General features: G+C 43.4%; 4 protein-coding genes and 1 pseudogene across 9 annotated transcripts in view; 4 read left to right on the top strand and 1 right to left on the bottom strand.

The window, feature by feature from the left end:
• Positions 1-27,952, top strand: part of MORN2 (MORN repeat containing 2) — a 1,051,609-nt gene that overhangs the window by 910,444 nt on the left and 113,213 nt on the right. The gene's annotated exons all lie outside the window — the stretch shown is intronic.
• GEMIN6 (gem nuclear organelle associated protein 6) overlaps positions 1-27,952 on the top strand; it is a 470,738-nt gene that overhangs the window by 431,198 nt on the left and 11,588 nt on the right. The window lies entirely within an intron of this gene.
• Positions 430-9,057, bottom strand: SRSF7 (serine and arginine rich splicing factor 7). 4 transcript variants are annotated; one of them, XM_050753401.1, is made up of 8 exons: positions 8,933-9,057; positions 7,714-7,894; positions 7,247-7,423; positions 6,291-6,365; positions 5,773-5,883; positions 3,500-3,553; positions 2,954-2,989; positions 430-2,059 (listed from the first exon to the last, which is right to left on the bottom strand). In XM_050753401.1, the coding sequence occupies exons 1-8, from the start codon at positions 8,958-8,960 to the stop codon at positions 2,005-2,007; spliced, it is 717 nt and encodes a 238-aa protein (XP_050609358.1). In that variant the 5' UTR covers positions 8,961-9,057; the 3' UTR covers positions 430-2,004. The 4 variants fall into 4 exon arrangements, with proteins under 4 accessions (XP_050609358.1, XP_050609359.1, XP_050609360.1 ...); XM_050753402.1 differs by having other exon boundaries at positions 5,782-5,883; XM_050753403.1 differs by lacking the exon at positions 2,954-2,989.
• On the top strand, positions 8,189-24,527 carry LOC126933545 (tetratricopeptide repeat protein 39B-like). 3 transcript variants are annotated; one of them, XM_050753354.1, is made up of 3 exons: positions 8,189-9,524; positions 20,920-21,029; positions 23,180-24,527. In XM_050753354.1, exon 1 carries the CDS (start codon positions 8,595-8,597, stop codon positions 9,189-9,191), a length of 597 nt encoding a protein of 198 aa, XP_050609311.1. In that variant the 5' UTR covers positions 8,189-8,594; the 3' UTR covers positions 9,192-9,524; positions 20,920-21,029; positions 23,180-24,527. The 3 variants fall into 3 exon arrangements, with proteins under 3 accessions (XP_050609311.1, XP_050609312.1, XP_050609310.1); XM_050753355.1 differs by lacking the exons at positions 20,920-21,029; positions 23,180-24,527 and adding an exon at positions 20,111-20,264; XM_050753353.1 differs by having other exon boundaries at positions 9,105-9,524; positions 20,920-23,959.
• LOC126933771 (N-acetylneuraminate lyase-like) lies at positions 23,997-27,786 on the top strand (annotated as a pseudogene).

Raw genomic sequence — 27,952 nt, 5'->3', positions numbered from 1 at the left:
TAGCTGAGGGATTACAGGTGTGAGCCACCGCACTGGCAAAAAAAAATTTTTAATTAAAAAAAAAAAAACTGATTCCTCATCAGTGCTAGGCTATAAGTTTAGAAGGAATGAGTCTGGACCAGCACTTTTCAAATCAGTATCTATTTGGCAGTTCCAATCACAGAAAATAAGTGGGAGATGCACCAAAGCTTATTTTGAGATCAGTAACAGGGGTGCCAGGTTGCATGTGACGTAAGAGAGCCCAGACAGCCCTCTTCCCAAGGGTAGAATTTGTTTAAAACCATTTTTGCCCCTACCCCTCCTCCATACCCTTTTTAGCCTTTCAATGCTCATTTCTAGGACGCTGCTAGCTGCCCATCCTAAAGCTACAGGATTAATGCCTCCTACTTTTGGCTGAGAGCTCCCGCTTCCAAAAATTAAGTATCAGGATTATTTGTTCAATCTCTGCAGATTTATTGTTCAGTAAACTTATCTTTATATAATACAGAACAATTAAAGCTAACCAAGTGCAACAGATAAATAAGCCTGCCAATTATACACATAACTTTATACCAACCATAATTCAGCCAGTTGTCAAAATTCCAAAAACAAAGAATCCAAATAACTTCCAACATACTAGCGATCAAACTACCAAATAAACTTGATGCAGACCAGTATTCCCAAGTTGCAATGGTATCCAATGACTTTGCTGAAATGCATAAAATGGACAAGCCTAGGTATCTGTGCAACCAGCAGGTTTTTTTTTTTTTTTTTTTTTTAATACCAAGGCTAGAGAATGCCTGGTAAAAGCTTGACCAGAAAACTCTCAAAAGTAACTGTTACTGCCCTACTATTCTTAATATATTTAAAATCTGAATAAAGAACCTACTGGCTATAACATTCTAAGGTCTACCAGATGCTACCAAAAAAAAATTAGCTACATGGAGTGTTGCTAAATATAGCTGAGATTTACAAAACCACTTTAGTCTCATTGACATTTCTGATTGACATCTTTAATTACTTTGCACCAGCCTGGCAAAATAGAAGAATGTTGGTGGTTGGGAACTGCAAAACCTAGCTTGAAGATTACCAGGTCTTTGCTCAGAATAAGACAATCCATTTGAATACAGGAGTAGTATCTGGGCTGGAAAATTTTGCAAAGCTGGTTTACATGGTGTTTTGTCCCTATTTCAGACAATTCCTCAAACATGCATTTTTTTGGTATAAAACTGGTTATAACTAATGTAGAAAGCAAAGAAACGAAAGACCATTGAGTAGAATTCCCCCTATGTTGGGGAGTTCTAATTGACACTATGCCACCTAGTAGTAGCCTGAAAGCTGCAATTAGTATAAAGATCATCCAGAAATCAGTTTCTCCCTATTTGTCATACATTTAATCACTTTTGCTTAGTTCCTGTCATGCTCATTTACAGACAGATCAGCGGTCTCACTAGCCTGACCACTGATCATTAGTTTGACAATACCTACTAACACCAACTTCAAACGCATTAGCTAACTTAAGGATCTGTCATGATGCAGTCATGCTATATTATAGGGGACTCAAGGTCATCTTACCCAAAGCTACAAGGGTAAAATTTAATTTTCAAAGTCCCTTAAGATCCTGGCCAAGTTTAATGTATAGAACAGTTAGTGATGTTCAAGACTTAACCAACACCTTTCAATTCTGAATGTAGGTCTGTATGAATAAGGTTAACAATTATAACGTCTGACTCTGAAATTCATCAAATTGAGAAGTGTTAATATTGAACACAAATCAAAAATCTAGTTAGAAACATTTTATTTAAATGTGCCAAATAAAAACCCACATTTTCAGACCATAGGATGTTAATACATTCAACAAAAATTTATATTATCTTACTGCTGTGAATTTACAGAGTAGTAATCCAGATCCATTTTGATTAGATGGTTGAATTATCTTTCCTAGGTTACACTTTACAGACATCACAAATCCCTTATAATAATGTAAACAAAATAACTTTTCCCTAAAGGGTGAACTTGAGAGCTTCAGTCCATTCTTTCAGGACTTGCACTTCTGCGAGGACTTCCTGATGGGGAACGACTAAAAAGAAAAACATTAGGTTTGGATCCAATTAGTGTCAATTGAAACTCTCATGTACACGTACTAACTTTCAATAAATTCAAAGGTAGCCTAAGGTACTAATTTCCTATAGCAAAGACCTAAAAATGTCATGAGACTTACATATTCATCTTTTGTCCCTGGCTTAAGATTAGGCTACCCTGGCCGGGCACGGTGGCTCGCACCTGTACTCCCAACACTGGGAGGCTGAGGCAGGTGGATCACCTGAGGTCAGGAGTTCGACACCAACCTGGCCAAACATGGTGAAACTCCGTCTCTACTAAAAATACAAAAATTTAGCCAGGCGTGGTGGTGGGCCTGTAATCCCAACTGCTCAGGAAGCTGAGGCAGGATAATCGCTTAAACCCAGGAAGCAGAGGCTGCAGTGAGCCAAGATTGTGCCACTGCACTCCAGCCTGGGCAACAGAGTGGAAACTCCATCTCGGAAAAAAAAAAAATTAGGCTATCTTCCTTGTCAAAATTGGAAGGTCAACTTGCAGTTAAATATGACAACTATTTGAAGTTTTCTGGTCATTAGCACTATACAGGTAACTATTTGCAAGACTTGTCTCCTCACTTTGTATCTATTACATGTGGGGAAAAGGCATGTTTCTTACCAAAATTTCTACCAAGTACTCACAGGACCAATCACATCTTAATAATCACACTAACATTTTATGACTAAATATTTCCAGCTAAAGTATAAACTAATGTTCTTGAATCAAGAAAAGCAATCATTTCAGAAACTTAAATAGTATTTTAATCTATATAGCACCAATTCTCCAAAGAGCTCAAAGACTGCAAAGCAGTAAGCAAACAAATTCTGCAGAGGCCACACTTGACAGGCAAGATCTGGCAACAAAACATTTAGCTTACCTTCTTTTTGGAGATGGAGATCTGGACTTTGATCGGCTGTCAAAACATGAGAAATTCTATTAAAGAAAGAGTACTAACCAATCCCTTTCTTGTAGTCACCAATATCGTAAAACAAACCCCCAAAGGTCCTAAGCTTAAAATGTCAGACTGCACTTAAACCGAAAAACATCCTACCAGTTGTTGCTAACAACGGCCAATCTTCCAACAACTGTTTTTCAAAAAAAATGAATCAATTACTGTATCATGATTAATCTTTTACATTGCATATTAATTTCAGGATGCTTCTCCATGCACCTATCAGTTCTAACAAGGGCCTCTTTAATATAATCCCCAAAGTCACAAACGTCTTTCTCACTAGTTTTACATTCCCTTTTTCAGGGAAAGTCAGTCAGTAATAAATAGGACATACACAAATAAGGTACTGTGTTCCCACTAACAACTAAGTTTAGAGTTAACACTTAAAATTTCAACAATTAAAAAACACTTTGAACTCTTTGGATATTGGTGCCATATAACTAGAAGAGCATAATCAAATTTTTACGCTACCTGCTTCTTGGTCTTGAAATAGACCTGGATCTTGATCTTGACCTCGACGGGGATCTTAATAAAAAAGTGAAAAACACAATTATATCGATTATCCAAAGGTATTTCCTTAAACAACTACTCAACACTGTATTAGGTAGGTTAGGCGTAGAGAAGCTAAGACTAAGAAAGATACAACACTTGCCTTATTCTAAACACACTTTCAAACAAACTGTTACGAGACATAAGGAACCACCATTTCAATCACTTGTTTCTATCACTCAGCTGGTTACAGTTCCCGTACACGAATATTCTCAAACACTGTGTAACATCCAAGGGAAACACATGGTTTTCATTAGATAAGACTGGTATGAAGGAAGCAAAACTAACCTCACTTAAGGCACAGATTCCTCAGCTGGGCACTGTGGTGCACAATGGTAGTCCCAGCTACTCAGGAGGCTAAGGCAGGATGAAAATAACCAGACCCCAGCTGGTGTGGTGGTTCACGCCTGTAATCCCAGCACTCTGGGAGGCCAAGGCATGTGGATCACAAGGTCAGGAGATAGAGACCATCCTGGCTAACATGGTGAAACCCCGTCTCTACTAAAAATACAAAAATTAGCTGGGCATGGCGTTGTGCACCTGTAGTCCCAGCTGCTAGGGAGGCTGAGGCAGGAGAATGGCATGAACTCAGGAGGTGGAGCTTGCAGTAAGCCAAGATTGCGCCCCTGCACTCCAGCCTGGGCAACACACAGAGACTCCATCTCAAAAAAAAAAAAAAAAAGGGCCGGGCGCGGTGGCTCAAGCCTGTAATCCCAGCACTTTGGGAGGCCGAGACGGGCGGATCACGAGGTCAGGAGATCGAGACCATCCTGGCTAACACAATGAAACCCCGTCTCCACTAAAAATACAAAAAAATTAGCCGGGCGTGGTGGCGGCGCCTGTAGTCCCAGCTACTCGGGAGGCTGAGGCAGGAGAATGGCGGGAACCCGGGAGGCGGAGCTTGCAGTGAGCCGAGATCGCGCCACTGCACTCCAGCCTGGGCGACAGAGCGAGACTCCGCCTCAAAAAAAAAAAAAAAAAAAAAAAAAAAAATAACCAGACCCCTGAACTGAGACTAATTCAGGTGATAAGGCCAGATGAGAAGAAAGCCACCACTTAGTAAGGCTTTACATTCCTGGATCGTTACGTTTGAGAGCCATCAATTTGTCAGACAAACCTAATCGGACATATCTATCTTTTAAATATATCTAATGAGATAGTCCATAGCTTTCTCAAATAGACCACAAGATTCAGAGTTCCTGCATTTAAAGGTTTTGTGCTACTAAACAGCAATTTAACTCCCAGTAGCATTCTGTACCACTGTTTTATCATTGATACAGATAATATTGTTGGGCCAGGCGCGGTGGCTCAAGCCTGTAATCCCAGCACTTTGGGAGGCTGAGGCGGACAGATCACAAGTCAGGCGATCAAGACCATCCTGGCTAACACGGTGAAACCCCGTCTCTACTAAAAATACAAAAAATTAGCTGGGCGTGGTGGTAGGCGCCTGTAGTCCCAGCTACCAGGGAGGCTGAGGCAGGAAAGTGGTGTGAACTCAGGAGGTGGAGCTTGCAGTGAGCAGAGATTGCACCACTGCACTCCAGCCTGGGCGACAGAGCGAGGCTCTGTCTCACAATATTGGAATATTATTACATATTACAATACTCATTTTACAATTTTTTCCACTCTATCTCCTTTTAAGGCCGCCTACAAAGAGTAAAGCTCTGGTTCTTAAGTTTGTTTTTTCAGGTCTCTATCCAAAAAAAAAAAAAAAAAAAAAAAAAATCCACATTCATTTGTATGTACACACTACTGCCCCAACTTTCCAATGTCTCCAATCAACACCATCATTCCAAAAATGAGAAATGTTTCTACTTGCTTCTAATCTCTTTTCCTGGTTCTAACAGGCCTTTTTGTCGGGAAAATCAATTACCATCTTTCAGAGCTAGTATCATCTAATCTGAAGCCACAAGTTTATAGCAATATGCCTACCCAGAGTGTTCACTAAAATTGTGTTGCTTTGGACCTTTCTCTACCACCATAGCCTCTCTAACAAGCCTTAAAATCTCTAGTAGCCCTTTTCTTCATCTGTAAAACTAGATTAATATTTATGTTACAAGTTACATATCAATTCCAAACTTTTACATCTCAAATATTCCCTGCAACAATCCATTTGAATTATGTCTTTAAGACACTCTACTGCTGTGAAGATGTGAACAACCCAAACACAAATAAGAAAAGAAAGTGTTACATACTGGAAATACCTCGATCCTTTTATAGAACCAGACCTAGATCTTCTGAGTGAAGCTGATCTTGATCTACGAAGAGAGATAGATCTTGATCGTCGAGGAGATGCTGACCTTGACCTAAAATAAAGAACTTTAAGTCCATCTCCACATTTTTTTTTTGGCCTGTTAAGACTTCAATTGGGGAACGGTGCAATGGCTTATACCTGTAATCCCAGCACTGGTCTCAAGCCCAGGAGCTTGAGACCAGCCTGGGAAACAGTGCAAGACCATTTCTACAAAAAGAAAAACTAGCTGGGTATGGTGGCAGTGCCTACAATCCCAGTTACTCAGGAGGCTGAGGCAGGAGGACTGCTTAAATCCAAGAGGTCAAGGCTGCAGTGAGTCGTGATTATGCCACTGTACTCTAGCCTGGGTGACAGAGCAAGACCCTGTCTCCAAAAAATTAGTGAGCTTTTTCTTTCTGTATTGGACTATCAGTGAATTTAATAATAATACAGAAAGACTTCAATTAAACAAGATCTCACCTCCGTCCCCTGCTCCTGCTGCGTGAGCGAGAGTATCGCCTTCCTCTGGATCGAGAATGTGATCTAGACCGTGACCTATTTTTCAAGTTAGAGAAAAAACAAAATGTCAGACAATAACTCGTTTTTAAGAGTTTGTGTGCCTCTGCTGAAATCAAATCTCAAAACTATTTAAATTTAGTGTCTCATTTGGAAATAAACTCTGGGCCTATTAGTTGTTGAGTATTTTTTTTTTTTTTTTTACTACCTAAAAAAAGATTTGTTAAAAGCTGAATTACAACTTAGAATTACATAATATAAAACACTGTAATGTGTATTTAAAATAAACCTTGCAAGTTTGCAGGTCGACCCTCTTTGGCCCATGGTCTAGTAGATCTAGACGATCTAGAAGTATCTATAGCCGATCGCTGCATCTAGATGTTTTCTTCAATCTAACGACGATCAAACTGACAGCCAAATGAGCCAGGTGAGGCTTGATTGACGCAAGAAGATTTTTCTAGTTGGGAATGTGGTCAATCTGGTGTTCCTCTTTCTAAACCGGAGGGGGGCCCCAATTGTAAGCCAAATTTACTGTTACGGCGATCACCGTCTCAAATTTTCTGCCCTTTAAAGAATAAGGTGAAGCTAGGTGTAGATGACTCGAGGGGATCTGGCCTCTTATGCTGATCACCTCAAGGTCTAGGAGGATCTTAATTGTCGGATTTGCAAGGCGCCTCAGCATGATATCATAAGGCTCGTGACATTCTGAATCAAGGCGACTGACTCAAACGAAGAAACCTGAAAGGTTTTGACCAGGTTGATTATTAATATAGTAACATTTTTTTAATTAAACAAAAATTGTAAAATACACCTGTACAATTAACATTCAAGTTTATAGAAAAACACTAGTTTCTGCCTTGCTAATAAAAGAATTACTTGATTAACTAGAATACCAACCATTCCTTTATTAAAATAAATACCTGCTTCTTCTTCGCCGGCTGTAACGATGACAATCATAGGCATAATGTCCCTTTTCGCCACACTCATAGCATCTATCATTTGGATCAAAGGGACGTCGGGCAGGTGGTCTATCAAAACGTGATCTCCGAGGCATGCCTGTCGATAGTTCAACCCTCACTCGGGAGCCACAAATCACTCTAATAAAAGTAAATTAACAAAATTCTAAAGTTAAAAATATATTCAGGACTTCTAGATTTAAAAAGAACTCTTTCCAACCACTCCTTCCCCCTCACAAACTTTGGCTGTCTTTACTAAGCCCTAACTCCATCTCCGCTATCTTCTTTAACCTTCGTGTGCCTTTAGCAAGTAACACTCTGACTAGCTATTTAAGGTCTCTTCCAGACTTCAGTATCCAAGCTTAGCACTAAGTTTATTATCTAGCCACAGTATATTTTAATGAACAGAAGTTTCATAACATCTTACTTACTTCCCATCCAGTCCTCGTACTGCATCTTCTGCATCTCTAGGATCTTCGAATTCCACAAAGGCAAATCCTGGAGGATTTCTCGCAATCCATACAGTTCTTAAAGGACCATAATAACTGAAAGCCCTTTCTAACTCTCCTTTGCCAGCGCCAGTTCCCAGGTTACCAACATACACCTTGGTTTCTGTTTAAAAACGCAAATAGAAGAATGCACGTTATGCAAAACCTGGCCCAAGTTTCAATCAATTATTTGCCTTAAAACGGGCCATCCTCAAGATAGGGTAAAGCACATTAAATGCCCTCTATCCAAGATTGAACTTAGTCCTAAAACTGGTGAAAGTCCGCAAATCCCTGAAAAACTAGACTTTTGACAAAGTTCTTAACGTTCTAAATAATGCGAAGTGACCCTCCCGAACACAGAGATGCGTGGTAGGATACACCGAGGCGTGGGGCGGGACCCGGCCCGGCCCCGCCCATGAGTCCCGGCAGCCCCGGGCGCACGGGGAGCGCGCGGGCCCGCAGCGGCAGCGGCGTCGGCGGCGGGAGGGCCTCGGTAGGGGCCGGGCAGGGAGAGCAGGGCTGCACCAGCTCTCTTCCTCCGCGGCAACCGCCCCAGGCACAGGCTCGCCCAAGACTCCAGCTCCCCGCCCCAAAGCCATAAACCGTGCTCGAAAGAACTAAAAGAGAAAAAGAAACCAGCCGCCAGTCGCAGATTACGTCCCCATTCCCATTCCGCAATTTAACCGATTGTTTGACGAGAACACGCAGCTCACAGCTGTCAATTTCGTTCCTTCTCAAACACAACCACGATCTTACGGCTGCGGCCAGATCTGTCCGCTGAAGTGGCGGGAAAGCGCTGAGGAAATGCGCCACCACGGTCGTCAATGTGCGCAAAATGGCAGCCGCCGCCGAGGGCGGGGGGAGGGGGGGCCGCCGGGCGGCTCCGAGAAAGGCAACGCGAAAACCGTGATCTCAACCCTGCTTCAGGCTGGATTGGGCCACAAAAATGCCCGAGAGTACGGAACTCGGCAGAGAGGTACACCCGCCATCCTCCGTCTCCCTTCACCACCCCGCCCCCGCTGCCTCCGGCTTCGTATGGCGTGCGCCGAAGCCGCCATTACGCACGCGGAATAACCGTCTCCCAACCGCCGCGCCAACCCTACGGCCTCGCAGTGCTCACTACACCCACAGCAACGTCCCTCACCGGACTCCAGCCTCTTACCTCCTCCGTACCGCCCGTAACGCGACATGATGACCGACCCGAGTGCTCGGCTCTTCAGCTCGCAGCGCCCAGGGCTCGAGTGACGCAAAAGCTGACACAGACCCACACCCGCCAACAGTCCCGGCGGCACTACGAGGAAGAGCCCGGGTTCGCATTTATATATGCGGCCGCTGGACTCTGCGCATGCGTCATCCCGTTGTTCTGCGCGGCACAAAGGAGCTGGGCGGAAACAGCCGAGAAACGACGCGGAAGGAACTGAAGAAACGAACACGCGGGTCATGGGCGGAGGGATACGTTTCCATGGGAACGCCACGATCTCGCCCGTAAACCTGAGACCTTCCCCATGCTGTCCCGCCCCCTCCTCTCCCCCTTTTCTACACCCTCCTTGTCTTCCTTCCCGTATCCCTACCCCCTGCCTCCATTCGTTTTCCCCAGTCTAGGGACCCTCAGCCTTAACAATCTTAGTACGGATGCATTAGACCGGCCTATGAAAGGCTGTACCATTTAACCGCTGATGTTGCAGCCGTCGCGCCTTTCCGTTTGGGGGACCTGGCCTAGTCAGCTACTCTGTGATCTTTGGGCCTCATCAGAGGTAATCGAAGGTTTGGCCCTGGTGAAAAGTCCATGAGCCCCGCCATTCTGAGTGGTGGTTTTTACACCATAGGCTTTAGGAAGGATGACGCACCCAGGGACTGGTGGTAAAGCCTCCTGGCCCTGCACGCCCCCTCCAACTTCTTCTCAACCAGTCAGTCACCAGTTTGTCACCACCACGGTCTGAGTTCTTGGACTCTGAAAGACAAAGGAATAGAGCTGTGGGGTCCCGCCCCCCCCCCCCCCGTTATATTGAAATTGTGACAAAACCCTGAATGTTTAAAGCATTTTGGGCAGTGACAATTTGGAAATTATTTGCATCTGAAGCTCAAAGTAACTGATTTGCACTTCCTAATGCTTTCGTTTTGTAACACGTGTGATCCACCAATACTCAGATCCTGAGGACTGGGACTCATAAGTCATCTTTTTGTATCTCCACTCAGTGGAAATAGCGGCCTTGCGGCTCAGCCACTCAATAGTACCAAATAAATGCAAAACTTCTTTACATTAGAATTGCTCTAGACACCAACTACAAATAGAGAAATAGTTCTTTTTTGCTAGAAACATAGACATTACATCGTAAATTCTTGGAATACACAAAAGTTGGAAATGTACATAAAAAAGGACATCTTTAGGTATTTGCATTTTTATCTTTTTCATCTTCAGCAACTTCATTTGGTGTGTATAGGTGTGGAATGTAAAGTACAGGGAAAGGAGGCCTAGTTGGTGAATAAAGCATGGATTCTCTCCAGGTCATGCTATGATTTTCTGCATATTTTTTAAATAGATTAAGTTATAGAGAGAATTAGTCTGTCTCAGGAAAATCTCTAGGAAGGAAATAGAAGCTCTGTAGAGTATATGTGTTCTCACTTAGTCTTGGTGATTTTTGTCTTAACAAGGTTCTTCTCAAAAGAATTAAACAATAGGCCGGGCGCGGTGGCTCAAGCCTGTAATCCCAGCACTTTGGGAGGCCGAGACGGGCGGATCACGAGGTCAGGAGATTGAGATCATCCTAGCTAACATGGTGAAACCCCGTCTCTACTAAGAAATACAAAAAACTAGCTGGGCGAGGTGGTGGGCGCCTGTAGTCCCAGCTACTCGGGAGGCTGAGGCGGGAGAATGGCGTGAACCCGGGAGGCGGAGCTTGCAGTGAGCTGAGATCCGGCCACTGCACTCCAGCCTGGGCGACAGAGCGAGACTCTGTCTCAAAAAAAAAAAAAAAAAAAAAAAAAAAAGAATTAAACAATAATTATAAAGACTATATAGGGGCTGGGCGCAGTGGCTCACGCCTGTCATCCCAACACTTTGGGAGGCCGAGGCGGGCGGATTGCCTGAGCTCAGGAGTTTGAGACCAGCCTGGGCAGCACAGTAAAACCCCGTCCCTACTAAAATACAAAAAATTAGCCTGGCGTGGCGGCGTTTGCCTGTAGTCCCAGCTACTCGGGAGGCTGAGGCAGCAGAATTGCTTGAACCCGGGAGGCGGAGGTTGCAGTGAGCTGAGATTGTGCCACTGCACTCCAGTCTGGGCGACAGAGCAAGACTCCGTCTCAAAAAAAAAAAAAAAAAAAAAAAAAAAAAATTATATAGTCACTGAAAGATAGAATATAAATTCTGTACAGCCTTATTTCTTCTGTTAAGAAGCTATGAAAATTACTGTTGAGGCCAGGCGCAGTGGCTCACGCCTGTAATCCCAGCACTTTGGGAGGCTGAGGCTGGTGGATCACCTGAGGTCAGGAGTTCGAGACCAGCCTGACCAACATGGAGGAACCCTGTTTCTACTAAAAATACAAAATTAGCTGGGCGTGGTGGCGCATGCCTGTAATCCCAGCTACTTGGGAGACTGAGACAGGAGAACTGCTTGAACCAGGAGGCAGAGGTTGCAGTGAGCCGAGATCGCGTCATTGTACTCCAGCCTGGGCAACGAGAGCAAAACTCCGTCTCAAAAAAAAAAAAGAGCAAAACTCTGACTCAAAAAAAAAGAAAATTACTGTTGAACCAAGCATAGATAACTGCTTGAAAGACAGTGCATATTATGCTGTATAATTCCTAATAAACCTCAATAAACTTTTTTTGACCCTGAATACAAAGTCTAGGTCGGGCTTCGTGGCTCATGCCGGTAATCCCAGCACTTTGGGAGGCTGAGGTGGGAGGATTGCTTGAGGCCAGGACTTTGAGACCAACCTGGGCAACAGAACTAGACCCCCATCTCTACCAACAAAACAAAAAGTCTATAGCTGTACTAAAGAAATTTCTAAGCAAGTAATAGTAAACAGAAGCAGTTTTAAAATTTATAACCAATTGCTTTCAAATCCTGATTCACAGACATGCCTGTCTTGGAGACAGGTGTTCAGTAAACTAATTACATACTATTTATCCCTATGAAAGCAGGGTCAGTATAAGGCCAGGCTTTGTTAATCTGGTTACCATGAAAAAATCATAGTACTGTATACTATTTCCACAGACTATTCTACTTTCTACTGAACACTCTTTCTCTAAGAACAGGCAACCAATTCTTTTCACTAAATGTCAATCCAAATCGGGGAGATTTTACTGTGCAGAGAACTTTCATTCCTGCTAATTCTTTTTGAATTCACATTCACCCACATAAGTTTCTGCCTCTGGAAATCTGTGTTAAATTTAGATTACATTCTCAGATGGTTTGAATATGAAAAGTACTTAATTCAAATATTGTAATATTTCCTAATATGAATTATTAGTTATTAACATGTTACTACTGTTAAATTTTAACAGTATTATTAGTTTAGGAAAGCGGAGTAATTCATAAGCCTTTTACAGCAGTCTTCAAAATGTATCCGCATTTTCTACATTTGGTATTTCCAGATAAATATTAAAGAAAAAGTTCCCTTTTTAATCTTACTTCTCTCACCATTTCAGTTTCACTTTTAAGTCATTATCATCATTATTATCATCACTTGAGCTTGAATGTGAAAATGTTAAAACAAGAAAGGAAAAACAAATTTAAACCTTTTGCACATTAATCTTTTTTTTTTTTTTAAGGCAGGGCGAGAAGTGGGCAGACCTCGGACTCCGCCTCCTGGACCCCAGCTTCCCCCTCTGCCAGGCCAATAATCTATTTTTAATATAAATAAGTAGCCTATGCTAACAAATACTAGTCTTTAATATGTATCTATGTATGTGCTGTGTGTGTGTGTACTGTAGGTCAAGTCAAACAGCTATATTCAGCTTTCTTTACTTTTTCCACATTTCATGATTTTCTGTTTCCTCTAGAATGCTGTTAGGACATTCTGGGAAGGAAGAGGCATGTTCATAATTCTTTCATACTGTATTAAGAAATTAATTTCTCATTAGCCAAGTACTGGACAACTGTCAGTACTAAAAGATGAGAGGCTAGAGAGAGAGAGCAATAGTTAAACAACTGCAGTGCTCTGACCAACTTCAAGAGTGAAACTAGGAAAAGGAATAATGTGATGTAGGAATGCCCCACTGGTACAAATACTACCTAAATGGATGGTTTAGGTGTGTAAAATCTAGGTAATGGTAAAGTTTTCTAAGGAATGTTACATTGTATTATGAAATGGCCAGGTGAGGTGGCTCATGCCTGTAATCCCAACACTCAAGGAGGCAGAGGTGGGTGGATGGCTTGAGCTCAGGACTTCGAGACCAGCCTGGGCAACATGGCAAGACCCTGTCTGTAGTATTATTTTTTAAATAATTGTATTATTTATTATTATTTATTTATTTATTTTGAGACAGAGTTTCACTCTTGTTGCCCAGGCTGGAGTGCAATGGCGTGATCTCGGCTTTATTGCAACCTCCACCTCCTGGGTTCAAGTGATTCTCCTGTCTCAGCCTCTCGAGTAGCTGGGATTACAGGCATGCGCCACCACACCCAGCTAATTTTGTATTTTCAGTAGAGACAGGGTTTTTCCATGTTGGTCAGGCTGGTCTTGAACTCCCGACCTCACGTGATCTGCCCGACTCAGCCTCCCAAAGTGCTGGGATTACAGGTGTGAGCCACCCCCCCCCCCCGCCGGCCCGGGGGCTGCTTTTCTAAAGAAGGAATAAGGATATTTGTGCATAAAAATACAATAGACTGAGCCCGGTGGCTCACACTTGCCATCCCAGCAGTTGGGAGGCCAAGTGGGAGGATTGCTTGAGTCCAGTTCAAAAGCAGCCTGGGTAACATGATAAGACCCCCATCTCTACAAAACAATTAAAAAACAATGCCAAAAGCAACAGTAAACAACCTTCCATGGTATGTAACCAGACAGAATAATTCTAGGACACAGTGGCGTGGGTTTTTGTTTGTTTGTTTTTGAGACAGGGTCTGTCTCCCCCATCCAGGCTGGAGTGTGATCTCAACTCACTGCAGCCTGGAACTCACAGGCCCAAGGGATCCTCCTACCTCATCTTCTGAGTAACTGCATCTACAGGCATGCAACAGCACTCCTGGCTTTTTATTTTTTTGTAGAGATGGTTGGGGCGGGGGAGATGAGGAAGGGAGTCTCACTATGCTGCCCAGGCTGGTCTGGAACTCCTAGGCCCAGGCCCACTTTGGTCTCCCAAAGTGCTGGGATTACACAATGAGCCACTGCGCCTGGCCTCTTTTTTTTTTTTTTTTTTTTTTTTTTTATTTGAGATGGAGTCTCGCTCTATTGCTCAGGCTAGAGTGCAATGGCATGCAACCTCCGCCACTCTGGTTCAAGCTATGCTTCTGCCTCAGCCTCCTGAGTAGCTGGGATTACAGGCACACGCCACCATGCCTGGCTGATTTTTTATATTTTTAGTAGAGATGGGTTTCAGCACGTTGGTCGGGCTGGTCTCGAACTCCTGACCTCCTAATTCACCCTCCTCAGCATCCCAAAGTGCTGGGATTACAGGCGTGAGCCACCGCGCCTGGCCCCATGAATCTTTTTTAAAAAATCACATTCGGCCGGGCGCGGTGGCTCAAGCCTGTAATCCCAGCACTTTGGGAGGCCGAGACGGGCGGATCACGAGGTCAGGAGATCAAGACCATCCTGGCTAACATGGTGAAACCCCCTCTCTACTAAAAAAATACAAAAAACTAGCCGGGCGAGGTGGCAGGCGCCTGTAGTCCCAGCTACTCGGGAGGCTGAGGCAGGAGAATGGCGTGAACCCGGGAGGCGAAGCTTGCAGTGAGCTGAGATCCGGCCACTGCACTCCAGCCTGGGCGACAGAGCGAGACTCCGTCTCAAAAAAAAAAAAAAATCACATTCAAGACTGGGTGCGGTGGCTCACGCCTGTAATCCCAGCACTTTGGGAAGCAGAGGCAGGAGGATCATCTGAGGTCAGGGTGAAACCCCATCTCTACTAAAAATACGAAAATTAGCTAGGCATGGTGGCATGCAGCTGTAACCCCAGCTACTTGGATGGCTGAGGCAGGAGAATGGCATGAGCCTGGGAGGCAGAGATTACAGTGAACTATCATGACATTGTACTCCAGTCTGGGCGAGACAGCAAGACCCTATCTCAAAAAAAGAAATTAAAAATCACATTCAGTTTATACCTTCCGTCACTATTTGTGACTGTTTTCTTTAAAAATCCTGTAGTTTATTGACATTTCATTTTTTGATAGATTTGCAAATTCAAACTATTTCACTTCTGTAATTACATGAGCCAATTCCTTACACTAAATCTCGATAGATAGATGATATTGATAGATACAGATACAAACACAGATATAGATATAGATATCCTCCTGGTTTTGTTTCCCTGGAGAACCCCAACTAATACAGTGCATTATGCCATAAACAATTTTCTAAGTCGTTAAATATTCTTCTACAGCATTTTGTTTGCATAGTATCCATTATATAGGAATCCTCTCTTGTAAGAAGTTTAGATTGCTTTCATGTTTTATGTTACAGGTAATGCTGAAGTGAAAAACAAGTCTGCAATAGTATTTGATTCTCACTGCCTTCCTTAATACTGGATGTTAATTTTTTAATCTGCCAAATTTGATTTTAAAAATGGATTTTTGGGCTGGGCGTGGTGGCTCACGCCTGTAGTCCCAGCACTTTGGGAGGCCGAGACAGGCGGATCATGAGGTTAGGAGATGGAGACCATCCTGGCTAACGCAGTGAAACCCCGTCTCTACTAAAAATACAAAAATTAGCTGGTCGTGGTGGCGGGCGCCTGTAGTCCCAGCTACTTGGGAGGCTGAGGCAGGAGAATGGCGTGAATCCAGGAGGCAGAACTTGTAGTGAGCCGAGATTGTGCCACTGCACTCCAGCCTGGGCGACAGAGTGAGACTCCATCTAAAAATAAAAATTTAAAAAAAGGATATTTTTGGCCGAGCATGGTGGCTCACGCCTGTAATCCCAGCACTTTGGGAAGCCAAGGTGGGCAGATCACGAGGTCAGGAGTTCGAGACCAGCCTGGCAAACACGGTGAAATCCTGTCTCCACTAAAAACACAAATATTAGCCAGGCATGCTGGCATGCGCCTGTAATCCCAGCTACTCAGGAGGCTGAGACAGGAGAATTGCTTGAACCCGGAAGGCAGAGGTTGCAGCGAGCAAATATCGTGCCACTGCACTCCAGCCTGGGTGACAGAGAGGGACTCCATCTCAAAAAAAAAAAAAAAAAAGAATCTTATATTTTTTAATTTGTATTTTGTTGATTTACAATGAGGTTGAATGCTATGCTTATTGGCAATTTGTTTCTGTCCTTTGCTGGTTTTTTTTTCTGTTGGGGTGTGTGTTCTAGCTTACTGATTCATAGGAACTCTTTCTACTTTAAGGACATCAGTCCTTTGTATTCACTGGTACATTTTCCTGACTTTTGTAGTATTAACAGTTAAATGATTATCTTAAATTTGTTATAGTATATGTATATTGAAAATAATCATAACTATCTGGTAAATGTTAATTTAGGTTGTTTCTTTTTTTTTGAGACGGAGTCTCACTCTGTTGCTCAGACTGGAGTGCGAATGGCGCGATCTCAGCTCACTACAACCTCTGCTCCCTGGGTTCAAGCGATTCTTGTGCCTCAGCTTCCCAAGTAGCTGGGACTATAGGCATGTACCACCACATTCCTTACCTCAACTCCTGACCTCAGGTGATCCACCCGCCTCGGCCTCCCAGAATGCTGGGATTATAGGCGTGAGCCACTGGTCCCGGCGAGCCACGGTGCCCAGCCTAGGTTCTTTTCTTTTCTTTTCTTTTTTCTTTTCTCTTTTCTTTTCTTTTATTCTCTTCTCTTCATTTTTGAGAGAGTCTCATCCACCCACACAGCTCACTGTGGCCTTGACCTCCCCAGGCTCAGGTGATCCTCCCACCTCAGCCTCTAGAGTAACTGGGACTACAGGCATGCCCCACCACATCTGGCTAATTTTTGTATTTTTTTTTTTTTTTTTTGTAGAGACAGGGTTTCACCATGTTGCCCAAGCTGGTCTTGAACTCCTGGGATCAAATGATCCTCCTACCTCAGCACACCTCTACCTCTGCCTCTCAAAATGCTGGGATTACAGGCGTGACCCACTGCTCCCAGCATAATTTAGTTTAATGACTAAGTGCCAGTCATAATCAGTGGTGAAGACAGATATAAGAAACATAGTCAGAAGACAAACATTTAAAAATACAGGCTGGTGCAGCACGTCATGCCTGTAATCCCAGCACTTTGGGAGGCCTAGGTCAGAGGATTGCTTGAGCCCAGACTTGAACTCAAGCTTGAACTCATTTGAGTTTGAGACCAGCCCAGGCAACATAGCAAGACTTCATCTCTATATATAAAATAAAAGAAAAATAAAAATGTCAAATTAAAAAAAATAAAATAGGACCGGGCGCAGTGTCTCATACCTATAATGCCAGCACTTTGGGAAGTGGAGGCAGGTGGATCACCTGAGGTCAGGAGTTTGAGACCAACGTGGCCAATATGGTGAAACCCTGTCTCTACTAAAAACACAAAAATTTGGCAAGGCGTGGTGGCTCTCTTCTGTAATCCCAGCACTTTGGGAGGCCAAGGAGGGTGGATCACTTGAGGTCAGGAGTTCGAGACCAGCCTAGCCAACATGGTGAAACCTCGTCTCTACTAACAATACAAAAACTAGCCAGGTATGGTGGCACGCACTTGTAATCCCAGCTACTCGGGAAGCTGAAGCAGGAGAATTGTTTGAACTTGGGAGGTGGAGGTTGCAGTGAGCTGAGATCATGCCACTGCACTCCAGTCTGAGTGATAGAGCGAGACTCCATTTCAAAAAAATAAATAAATAAAAGGAGAAAAAGAAGAATGTCCCTTCTAATGGGCTACATGGCTTTTCCACTCAGAACTGAGCCTGTGAGATAAATGTATAATTAACCTAGCTTTTATTTATTTATTTTATTTTTATTTTTTTTGAGACGGAGTTTTGCTTTTGTAGCAAGCTAATTGGCTGTGCCTGGCCTGATAAATGCATGCTTTTACACTTAAGATTCAGTTATGTTTCAGGTTGTTAGCAACAGTAATCACTAACCTTTTAAAAGCTAGGTTAAGGCCCAGTGTGGTGGCTCTTGGCTGTAATCCCAGCTTGCTATTTGTAATTGGCCTTCCATTGTACCCACTCCCACCCCAGTATCCAGGTATTAAATGACTCCCAGTAGAAAAAAAAGATTTCCTACCAAATACTTTATTAATGCTGTGATAACAACTATTAATATTTGTTTTTTTTGTTTTTTTGGTTTTTTTTTTTTTTTTTTTTTTTTTGAGACGGAGTCTGGCTCTGTCACCCAGGCTGGAGTGCAGTGGCGCCATCTCGGCTCACTGCAAGCTCCGCCTCCCGGGTTTACGCCATTCTCCTGCCTCAGCCTCCCGAGTAGCTGGGACTACAGGCGCCCGCCACCTCGCCCGGCTAGTTTTTTGTATTTTTTAGTAGAGACGGGGTTTCACCGTGTTAGCCAGGATGGTCTCGATCTCCTGACCTCGTGATCCGCCCGTCTCGGCCTCCCAAAGTGCTGGGATTACAGGCTTGAGCCACCGCGCCCGGCCCAACTATTAATATTTGAATTTCTTTTTCTTTTTTTCTTTTTTTGAAATGGAGTCTTCCTCTTGTTGCCCAGGCTAGAGTGCAATAGCATAATCTTGGCTCACTGCAACCTCCGCCTCCCGGGTTCAAGAGATTCTCCTGCCTCAGCCTCCCGAGTAGCTGGGATTACAGGCACCCTCCACCATGCCCGGTTAATTTTTGTATTTTTAGTAGAGACAGGGTTTTGCAATGTTGGCCAGACTGGTCTCAAACTCCTGACCTTGTGATCTGCCCGTCTCAGCTTCCCCAAAGTGCTGGGTTTAGAGGCGTGAGCCACCGCACCCAGTCTGAATTTCTTTTTTCTTTTTTTTTTTTTTTTTTTTTTTTTGAGACGGAGTCTCGCTCTGTCTCCCAGGCTGGAGTGCAGTGGCGCGATCTCCACTCACTGCAAGCTCCGCCTCCCGGGTTCACGCCATTCTCCTGCCTCAGCCTCCTGTGTGGCTGGGACTACAGGCGCCCGCCACCGCGCCCGGCTAATTTTTGTATTTTTAGTAGAGACGGGGTTTCACCATGTTAGTCAGGATGGTCTCGATCTCCTGACCTCGTGATCCGCCCATCTCGGCCTCCCAAAGTGCTGGGATTACAGGCGTGAGCCACCGCGCCCGGCCGAATTTCTTTTTTCTAACAGAAACAATGCTAGGAAATCTTTCTAGGTTTATACAACTCTCTCCACGTCCAAAGTTCTATATAACTGACCATAATGTTTCATTTCATTAAAAGTTAGTTTTAGGCCAGGTGCAGTGACTCACAACTGTAATTCCAACACTTTGGGAGGCAGATGCATGTGGATCACTTGAGCCCAAGAATTCGAGACTAGCCTGGGCAACATGTCAAAACTTCATCCCTACAAAAAAATAAAAAAAAAAAAAAAAAAAAAAAGGTAACTGGGCATGGTGGTACATGCCTATAGCCCCAGCTATTTGAGAGGATGAGGTGGGAGGATCTCCTGAATTTGGGAGGCAGAGGTTGTAGTGAGCTGAGATCGCGCCACTGTACTCCATCCTAGGCAACAGGGCAAGACTCTGTCTCAAAAAAAAAAAAGGAAAGAAAATAGAGAGCTACATACATTCCCTTTTCTGGCCAGATTCTTGTCCCCCAAGGCCTTCCCATAGAGAAAAAAATTTTTTTTTTGAGACGAGTCTCGCTCTGTCGCCCAGGCTGGAGTGCAGTGGCCGGATCTCAGCTCACTGCAAGTCCGCCTCCCGGGTTCACGCCATTCTCCTGCCTCAGCCTCACAAGTAGCTGGGACTACAGGCGCCCGCCACCTCGCCCGGCTAGTTTTTTGTATTTTTTAGTAGAGACGGAGTTTCACCGTGTTAGCCAGGATGGTCTCGATTTCGTGACCTCGTGATCCACCCGTCTCGGCCTCCCAAAGTGCTGGGATTACAGGCTTGAACCACCGCGCCCGGCCTCCATAGAGAAATTTTACAGCTATCACAGTACAGTTCTACAACATGATCTTATGAAATTGATATGTTGGAGGAATGGTTACAAAAGAATTCTTTTGCTTACAAAGGATTTACTTTGCAGTTTTTTGTTTTGTTTTGTTTTGTTTTTTTGAGACGAAGTCTTGCTCTTGTCCCCCAGGCTGAAGTGCAATGGCACGATCTCGGCTCCCTGCAATCTCCGCCTCCCGGGTTCAAGCGATTCTCCTGCCTCAGTATCCTGAGTAGCTGGGATTACAGGTGCGCGCCACCACGCCCAGCTCATTTTTTTTGTATTTTTAGTAGAGATGGGGTTTCACCATGTTGGCCAGGCTGGTCTCAAACTCCTGACCTCAGGTGATCTGCCCACTTCCGCCTCCCAAAGTGCTGGGATTACAGGCGTGAGCCACCGCGCCCAGCCTGCAGTGTTTTTAAAAAACCATTTTTTCCTCATCTATAGTTGAATTTAGAAATTTTTTAAAAAGCATGTTTTGTTTAGTACCTTCCAAATGATTTGAACTTTTCTTTTTTTTTTTTTTTTTTTTTTTTTTTTTTTGAGACGGAGTCTCGCTCTGTCGCCCAGGCTGGAGTGCAGTGGCCGGATCTCAGCTCACTGCAAGTTCCGCCTCCCGGGTTTATGCCATTCTCCTGCCTCAGCCTCCCAAGTAGCTGGGACTACAGGCGCCCGCCACCTCGCCCGGCTAGTTTTCTGTATTTTTTTTAGTAGAGACGGGGTTTCACCGTGTTAGCCAGGATGGTCTCGATCTCCTGACCTCGTGATCCACCCGTCTCGGCCTCCCAAAGTGCTGGGATTACAGGCTTGAGCCACCGCGCCCGGCCGATTTGAACTTTTCAGAAATGCATCTTCTGGGTAACTAAAATTATTTTTTGTTCCCCCCTTGTCTGACATAGATGATAATATCCTAATGCCGCACCTTACAGATAGTTGTTTGTTTGTCTCTATTTTAACAGCAACACCTCAGACTGAGCTTTGTGTGGAAGAAGTGACCTCAATCAGGAGATCAGGAGCTACCCTCATTACAACCACGTCACTCCACTTCCACTTCAGATATTTCTCATCTGTAAGTGGGGAAACAAATGATGTCACTTACTCTAAGTAAAATAAAAAGTAATCAGGAGGACAAGTTTGAAGATGCCTGTGAAAGTATCCCTGTGGCAACGACGATGAATCTACCATCTTCCTTGGAAGAATGCACCACTGGATTGTATTTATTTCTAAATAATAGATTCTCAGATGCAATAAATCTCATTCATCCATGGTCTAAAAACAGCATGTACCATTCCCTAATGTATGGTATCCTTATGGTTGTCAAGGCCATACTGACTTTTGAGCCACATGATTTACAGATTGGAATGATGGCTGCAAAGGATGCTTTGAAAACCTGTGACAATTTCCGAAAAAAAACTAAAATGACATTGTCTCATCTAGTAAGTAGACAGGGAATAACAGCTATCACAGAAGAGGAATTGCATGCAGAAGTCTGTTATGCTGAGTGTTTGATGTTGAAATCCTTTATGTCACTTATACAGGAGGAGAGCATGCTTGCTTTTCTTAAAAGCGGGATCAGTGTTGGGTCAAGTTACCACATATACAAAGACTGTGAACAAGTATTAACACAGATCCCTGACAACCACAGCAAAGCTCACAAACACCTGGTTGGAGGTATAAAATTTGGACTTGGAGCATTCAATTTGATGTTATCACTTATGCCACCAAAGACACTTAAACTACTCAATATTATTGGATATTCTGGTGATAGAGAAGTGGGCTTGGCTTTGCTTCATGAGAGTGCATCTGAAACCCATATAAATAATATCTTAAGTCTTTTGACTCTACTCTTTTATTACAATTATGTCTATGTAGCTTTTGGTGTTGAAAAGGTTTACAATTCTGCTACAGAGGATCTCTTCCTAGTCTACCTCCAGAAATTTCCAAACTGTGTCATATTTAAATTTTTCCATGCACGTTCTAGTATGCTGAAAGGAGATTTTGAAAATGCACAGTTAAAATTACAGGAGTGCATTTTTACTCAGAATGAATGGAAGCAGGTTCATCACCTCTGTTACTGGGAATTCATGTGGTGCCACATTTTACTGCAGGATTGGAGGCAGGCTTACCACTACGCCAATCTACTGTCTCAACACAGCAGATGGTCCAAGGCAATATACGTGTACAGTAAAGCTATCACCCTGGCTTTGCTTCCTTCTGATTTTGTGAAATCAGTAAGTGAGGATATGAACTCTCTCTTCTTAAAAGTGGAAAGCCTGAAAATCAAATTTTTAGGCAGTGCTGTGCCAATAGAGAAGTTTGTTGCAGAGAAGGGTCAGCGCTATGGTACTACAACAGGCTGGTTTACAGCCCAGCCCCTTCTGGAGTTCATATATGCCTGGAGTGGTTTCCTAGTCATGAGCAAAAAGAATGAGCTTATTTCAAGCTGGCTGTCAATAATCGACAAAGGAGAAGACCTTTTACAAGAAAATCCACATAAAGTGTATGGCACAGATGACATAAGTTTATTAAATTTACTGAAAGGCCTATGCCTGAAACACTTAGGCAAATATTCAAAGGCTGAGTATTACTTTAATTGTGTCATTCAAAAGAAGAAATTATTAAAATATGACCACTATTTGGTGCCATATACTTACTATGAACTGGGAATCTTACACTATCTAAAAGGAGACTATGACAGTGCAACAAAAAACCTAGACAATGTAAGAAATTACAAAGACTATTCCATGGAAACCCGATTACAGTTTAGGACTCACATAGCACTTGAACAAATAGCCAAAGAAAAATGACTTAAACACAAAGTGTGGTTTTGTATAGTAGAAGTGAAATATCTACAGTGAGCAAGTAATTAACAGGTAGAAAAATCATATCTTTGCAGAAAAAAATTCAAGAGGCAGCTGCCAAGAATCTGATCAGTAATGAGAAAGGAATGGGCCATGACTTTCCCTCTTTCTTTCTCATACCTATAAAATGCGATGTCTTAGAGGCAAATGAGGTGAAGCACATTCTTGAAAACGAAAAGGCAAATGATGTACATTAAAAAGAATTCTATGTTATAAATTCATCAATTATGTTAGAGAACATTTTCAAAACCTCAAAAACATTTTTAACATCTCACTAGATAATTTATACAACTCACTATGCTAGGAATCCCAGTGCCCTATACATATTTTTATTTAATTGTTTTTCTCTCGGCCTTAGTGCCATCTTCTTGGAAACCTCTGTGCCGTGAGAGCCAAGTGGAGGAAGACGCGAATGCACAGGCTGAAGTGTAAAAGAAGAAAGATGAGGCAGAAGGCCAAATCAACCAGTAGCTTGTGTACCCAGAAACATGGAATGCCAGAGGCTGGAGATGCTGGTACAAGTTGTTGGACTGCATGCTGCTGTCTAAGTGGATCTAAAGCTTCCATCACCATCTGATCACGGATGCTACCTCTGATACCCATCTTGCTTGTAACCAAAACAGCCCATGTTGGTTCTTTGCCCTGGAACTGTGACATTCTGTACTATTTCTCTGTTCCCTTGTGGCTGAGTATAACAAGCATACAATAAATCACCTCTTCTGCTGCCTTAGCTGAAGAATTAAAAAATTTTTAAAAAGACAAATTTCCAAACAATGATGCACCGAATGGCACAGACTCTGAATGATTTTCCATTATACACAATCATTTTTATTGGCTTTTTATACCAGAGGGGCTTGTCCGCCCTGGGTGATCAGTAGTATTTCTTACCCTTTTTTAGTAAGAAGCAGAATGTGAGTTTATAATTTGCCACAGAATAGAGAAGAAAGCCCTCTCCTTCTTCTACACACACATAAACTCTTTGAAGATAACTGGGAGAGGCCAAGAAGATAGATGCAGTGGCAGTCAGAGGAAAAGTTTTGTTACCACGTAATCCTCCCTTTACTTGTCCTCCTTAAGGTGTAATTCTTAATAAGACCAGCTCTTCAACATAATTAAACTGATGGCATCTATCCATTGTGAGTGGGTTAATCTGAGAGTAAATAGCAGCTGTAGGGATGGGGCTTGGTATTGTTTTACTTGCCTTAGGGTTAAAAAAAATGACCTAATTTCCAAGTCATTAAGTCTGGCTAAGTGTGTCTGCCTGGTAGTCACCCTTTGAAACAGAACTTGCGCCGGGTGCGGTGGCTCACGCCTGCAATCCCAGCACTTTGGGAGGCCAAGGCAGGTGGATCACGAGGTCAGGAGATCGAGACCATCCTGGCAAACATGGTGAAACCCCGTCTTTACTAAAAAGTACAAAAAATGAGCTAGGTGTGGTGGTGGGCGCCTGTAGTCCCAGCTACTTGGGAGGCTGAGGCAGGAGAATGGTGTTAACCCAGGAGGCAGTGCTTGCAGTGAGCGGAGATCATGCCACCGCACTCCATGCTGGGCGACAGAGGAGACTCTGTCTCAGAAAAAAAAAAAAAAACAACCAAAAAAATAAAAAAAACAGAAGTTGCTAGAAAAGCGTAGCTTGCTAAAAACACATCAACGAAACATGCTACCTTAATACTTTGGGTATCCAAACAACCAACTCAGACAAGATGAGGAGTTGGTATTTCAAGATTTAGCGGTTTGCTTTTTAAAACATTTTCCTCATCAATTAAAAATAGACTTTGAAGTGAATAATTATGCTTGAGATATTCTTTATTATTTAATTAGTATGGTTATAGTGGTTAAGAGGGCAGGTTCTGGACTGATTACCTGAATTTGTATCCCAGTTCTGCCACTAACTAGCTGTGTGTGGACTTGGGCCTCTGTATCTCAGATTCCTTGGCTATAAAATAGGGATAATAATAGTATCTGTCTCGTGGTTTTGCTATGTTAAGATCGAGCTAATAAACATTTATTACTATAATTACTACTACTACTAATACTACTACTACATTGTTCTGCAGTGGAGGGAACTTTCTTTGAAAGAGCAAAGGTCCTGTCATTACTTGCTTTGTCAATCTGAAATTTGACCTGTTAATTTACTTTTTCTGTTCTGTTTATTTTGGTCACTTATGAAACAAGAAACTCTCTGCCTAAATGTTTTTGGGTTTTGTAAAGTATTTCAACTTCTTCCAGTGAAGAGCACATTTATTAATTGCTTAAACAAATATGTATTGAATGTCTACTGTATGCAGTTACTGAACAGTGCTGAGGATATAAAGTCGGTTTCTCTTCTGAGGGCCTTATTAGGGAGATAATTTAGAAAAGGATTTTGTTTGGCCAGGCACGGTGGCTCACACCTGTAAACCCAGCACTTTGGGAGGCCGAGATGGGTGAATCACTTGAGGTCAGGAGTTCGAGACCAGCCTGGCCAACATGGCGAAACTCCATCTCTACTAAAAATATAAAAATTAGCCGGGCATGGTGGCGCTCGCCTGTAATCCCAGTTACTGGGGACCCTGAGGCACGAGAATCACTTGAACCAGTGAAGCGGAGGTTGCAGTGAGCCAAGATTGCACCACTGCACTTCAAAACACAGGGATTAGACGGGCATTAATTTGTCCCAAACAAAAGAAATCTGAAGGTAGGTAGTGCAGGTCTGATAGTTCATGGCTCTTTTGATTTTTCTTTTATCTTTCTACTTAGCATGTAAGCCTTCTCATGCATGTCTCCTCGTGATGGAAAGAGGCTGCCTCACCTCTAGGCCTTATGTCCAAGTCAGGCAGGCTGGAGGAAGAATGGTAAAGGGACAAAAAGATCTTTCTCCTTCCTAGGAGGTTTCGCCTTTTTTATTCCAGAAGGGATGGCCTTCTTAGAGACTTCCATGTGTATCTCATTGGCTAGATGTATTCATATGGCCAGTCCTACCTGCAAGGGAAACTGAAGATTTTTAGCTTTGAAGCCTCATAAGAAGGTTGTGTGAAATGGTTAAGTGAACCAAGCTACATACAGCAGCTGCCAAAACACATATGTCAATAACAATAAGCTACAAAGTGGTATCAAGGGACATAGTTAAAAAGGGTAGTAGGCTGGGTGCGGTGGCTCATGTCTATAATCCCAACTCTTTGGGAGGCCGAGGCGGGCAGATCACTTGAGGTCATGAGTTCGAGAAGAGCTTAGCCAACATGGCAAAACTCCGTCTCTACTAAAAATACAAAAAATTAGCCGGCTGTGGTGCCGGGCACCTGTAATCCCAGCTACTTGGGAGGCTGAGGCAGGAGAATCTCTTGAACCTGGGAGGCAGAGGTTGCAGTAAGCTGAGATGGCGCCACTGCATTCCAGCCTGGGCAACAGAGCAAGACTCCATCTCAAAAAACGAAAAATACAATACAATAAAAAGGGTACTAGGTGGAATTTCCAGATAGCTGAACACATAGAGATTCCTGGAGGGTGGTGCACCCAGGGAGGACACAGATGCTCCACGTCCCGTCCCCCATATGCATTCATTTTTTTTTTCTTTCTTTCTTTCTTTCTTTCTTTCTTTCTTTCTTTCTTTCTTTCTTTCTTTCTTTCTTTCTTTCTTTCTTTCTTTCTTTTTTTTGAGACAGAGTTTCACTCTGGTCGCCTAGGCTGGAGTACAATGGCATGATCTTGGTTCACTGCAACCTCTACCTCTCAGGTTCAAGTCATTCTCCCGCCTCTGTCTCTCGAGTAGTTGGGACTACAGGTGCACACCACCACGCCTGGCTCATTTTTGTATTTTCTATAGAGATGGGGTTTCACCATGTTGGCCAGGCTGGTCTTGAACCCCTGATTGCAGGTGATCCACCCACCTCGGCCTCCCAAAGTGCTGGGGATACAAGTGTGAGTCACTGGGCCTGGCCCCCCATATACATTTCTTCATATGTATCCTTTATAATATTGTTTATAATAAACTGGTAAATGTTGGATCAGTAATTCATATAGGAGTACTGAGCTTGAAAGAATCATAAGAACTGGCCCAACATGCAGAAGAAATAGAAGCCAATGGCATTGATGTCACTGCACTTTTCTTTTCAAACCATGAAACAAAGATGCTCTAATTAATTTTCTAATGGAGGCAGCTGCTGCTACCCTTGCATTGCCATTTTATTACTATCACATTCCTGCCCTGACAGGAGTAAAGATTTTTGCTGAGAAGCTGTTTGATGAGATTCAGCGTGAGAGCCCCACTTACTTTTTTTTCTCTTCTTTTTTTTTTTGGAGACAGAGTCTGGCTCTCGCCCAAGCTGGAGTGCAGTGGCACTATCATGGCTCACTGCAACCTCTGCCTCCTGGGCTCAAGCAATCCTCCCACCTCAGACTCAAGAGTAGCTGGGACTACAGGCATGTGTCTCCACACCTAGACAAAATGTTGTATTTTTTGAGGGGACGGGGTTTCACCATGTTGCCCAGGCTGGTCTGAAACTCCTGACCTCAAGTGATCTGCCTTCCTTGGCCCTCAAACTGCTGGGATTACAGGTGTGAGTCAGTGTGGCCGGCCAAAAGCCCCACTTTGTAAAGGCTGAAATTCAGTGACACAGATCTCAGACTTCAGGCAATGTGTTGATCAGAATCGCCAGCAATAGTTGACCTTCCTGTTGTGGATGGATGAGCAACTGTTAAGTGCTCTGGTGATGGGAGCAACTGGAGCAGTGGACAGATTTATATCCACAGATTTATCAACTTTTTGGTCAAACTAGGTTTTCTAGTGTCACAGATCAAAGCCATCATGACTCTCGTCCCTGCAGCGGAAGTGCGCCTACCCCATCTTCTGCTGCAGAAAGACTCTAGGGAGTTCACTGATAGTGCTGAAGTTAAACTAAAAAGCTTGGATTTTTTTCTTTCACTGGTTTAAAAGATGGAGACTTGGAAGCCTGTAGCCAGTCTGTCCAGTCAGGGTGTGTACATTAAGACATCATCCACCCTAAATAGTGCATTCTTTTCTCAGGGACTTTTTAGAAAAACTTGAACTGAACTCTCTCCTAGCAAATGAAATCTCACATCAATCAACAGATATTTAAGTGCTTACTGTGAGTCTTAAAAAGGTTTATTTTAGGTTGGACAGGGTGGCTCATGC

Source organism: Macaca thibetana, chromosome 13 (genome assembly GCF_024542745.1).
Source record: "Macaca thibetana thibetana isolate TM-01 chromosome 13, ASM2454274v1, whole genome shotgun sequence".
Classification (NCBI taxonomy): Eukaryota; Metazoa; Chordata; class Mammalia; order Primates; family Cercopithecidae; genus Macaca; species Macaca thibetana.
The sequence above is the reverse complement of the archived record's forward strand: the minus strand, read 5'-3'. Positions and strand labels throughout refer to the sequence as shown.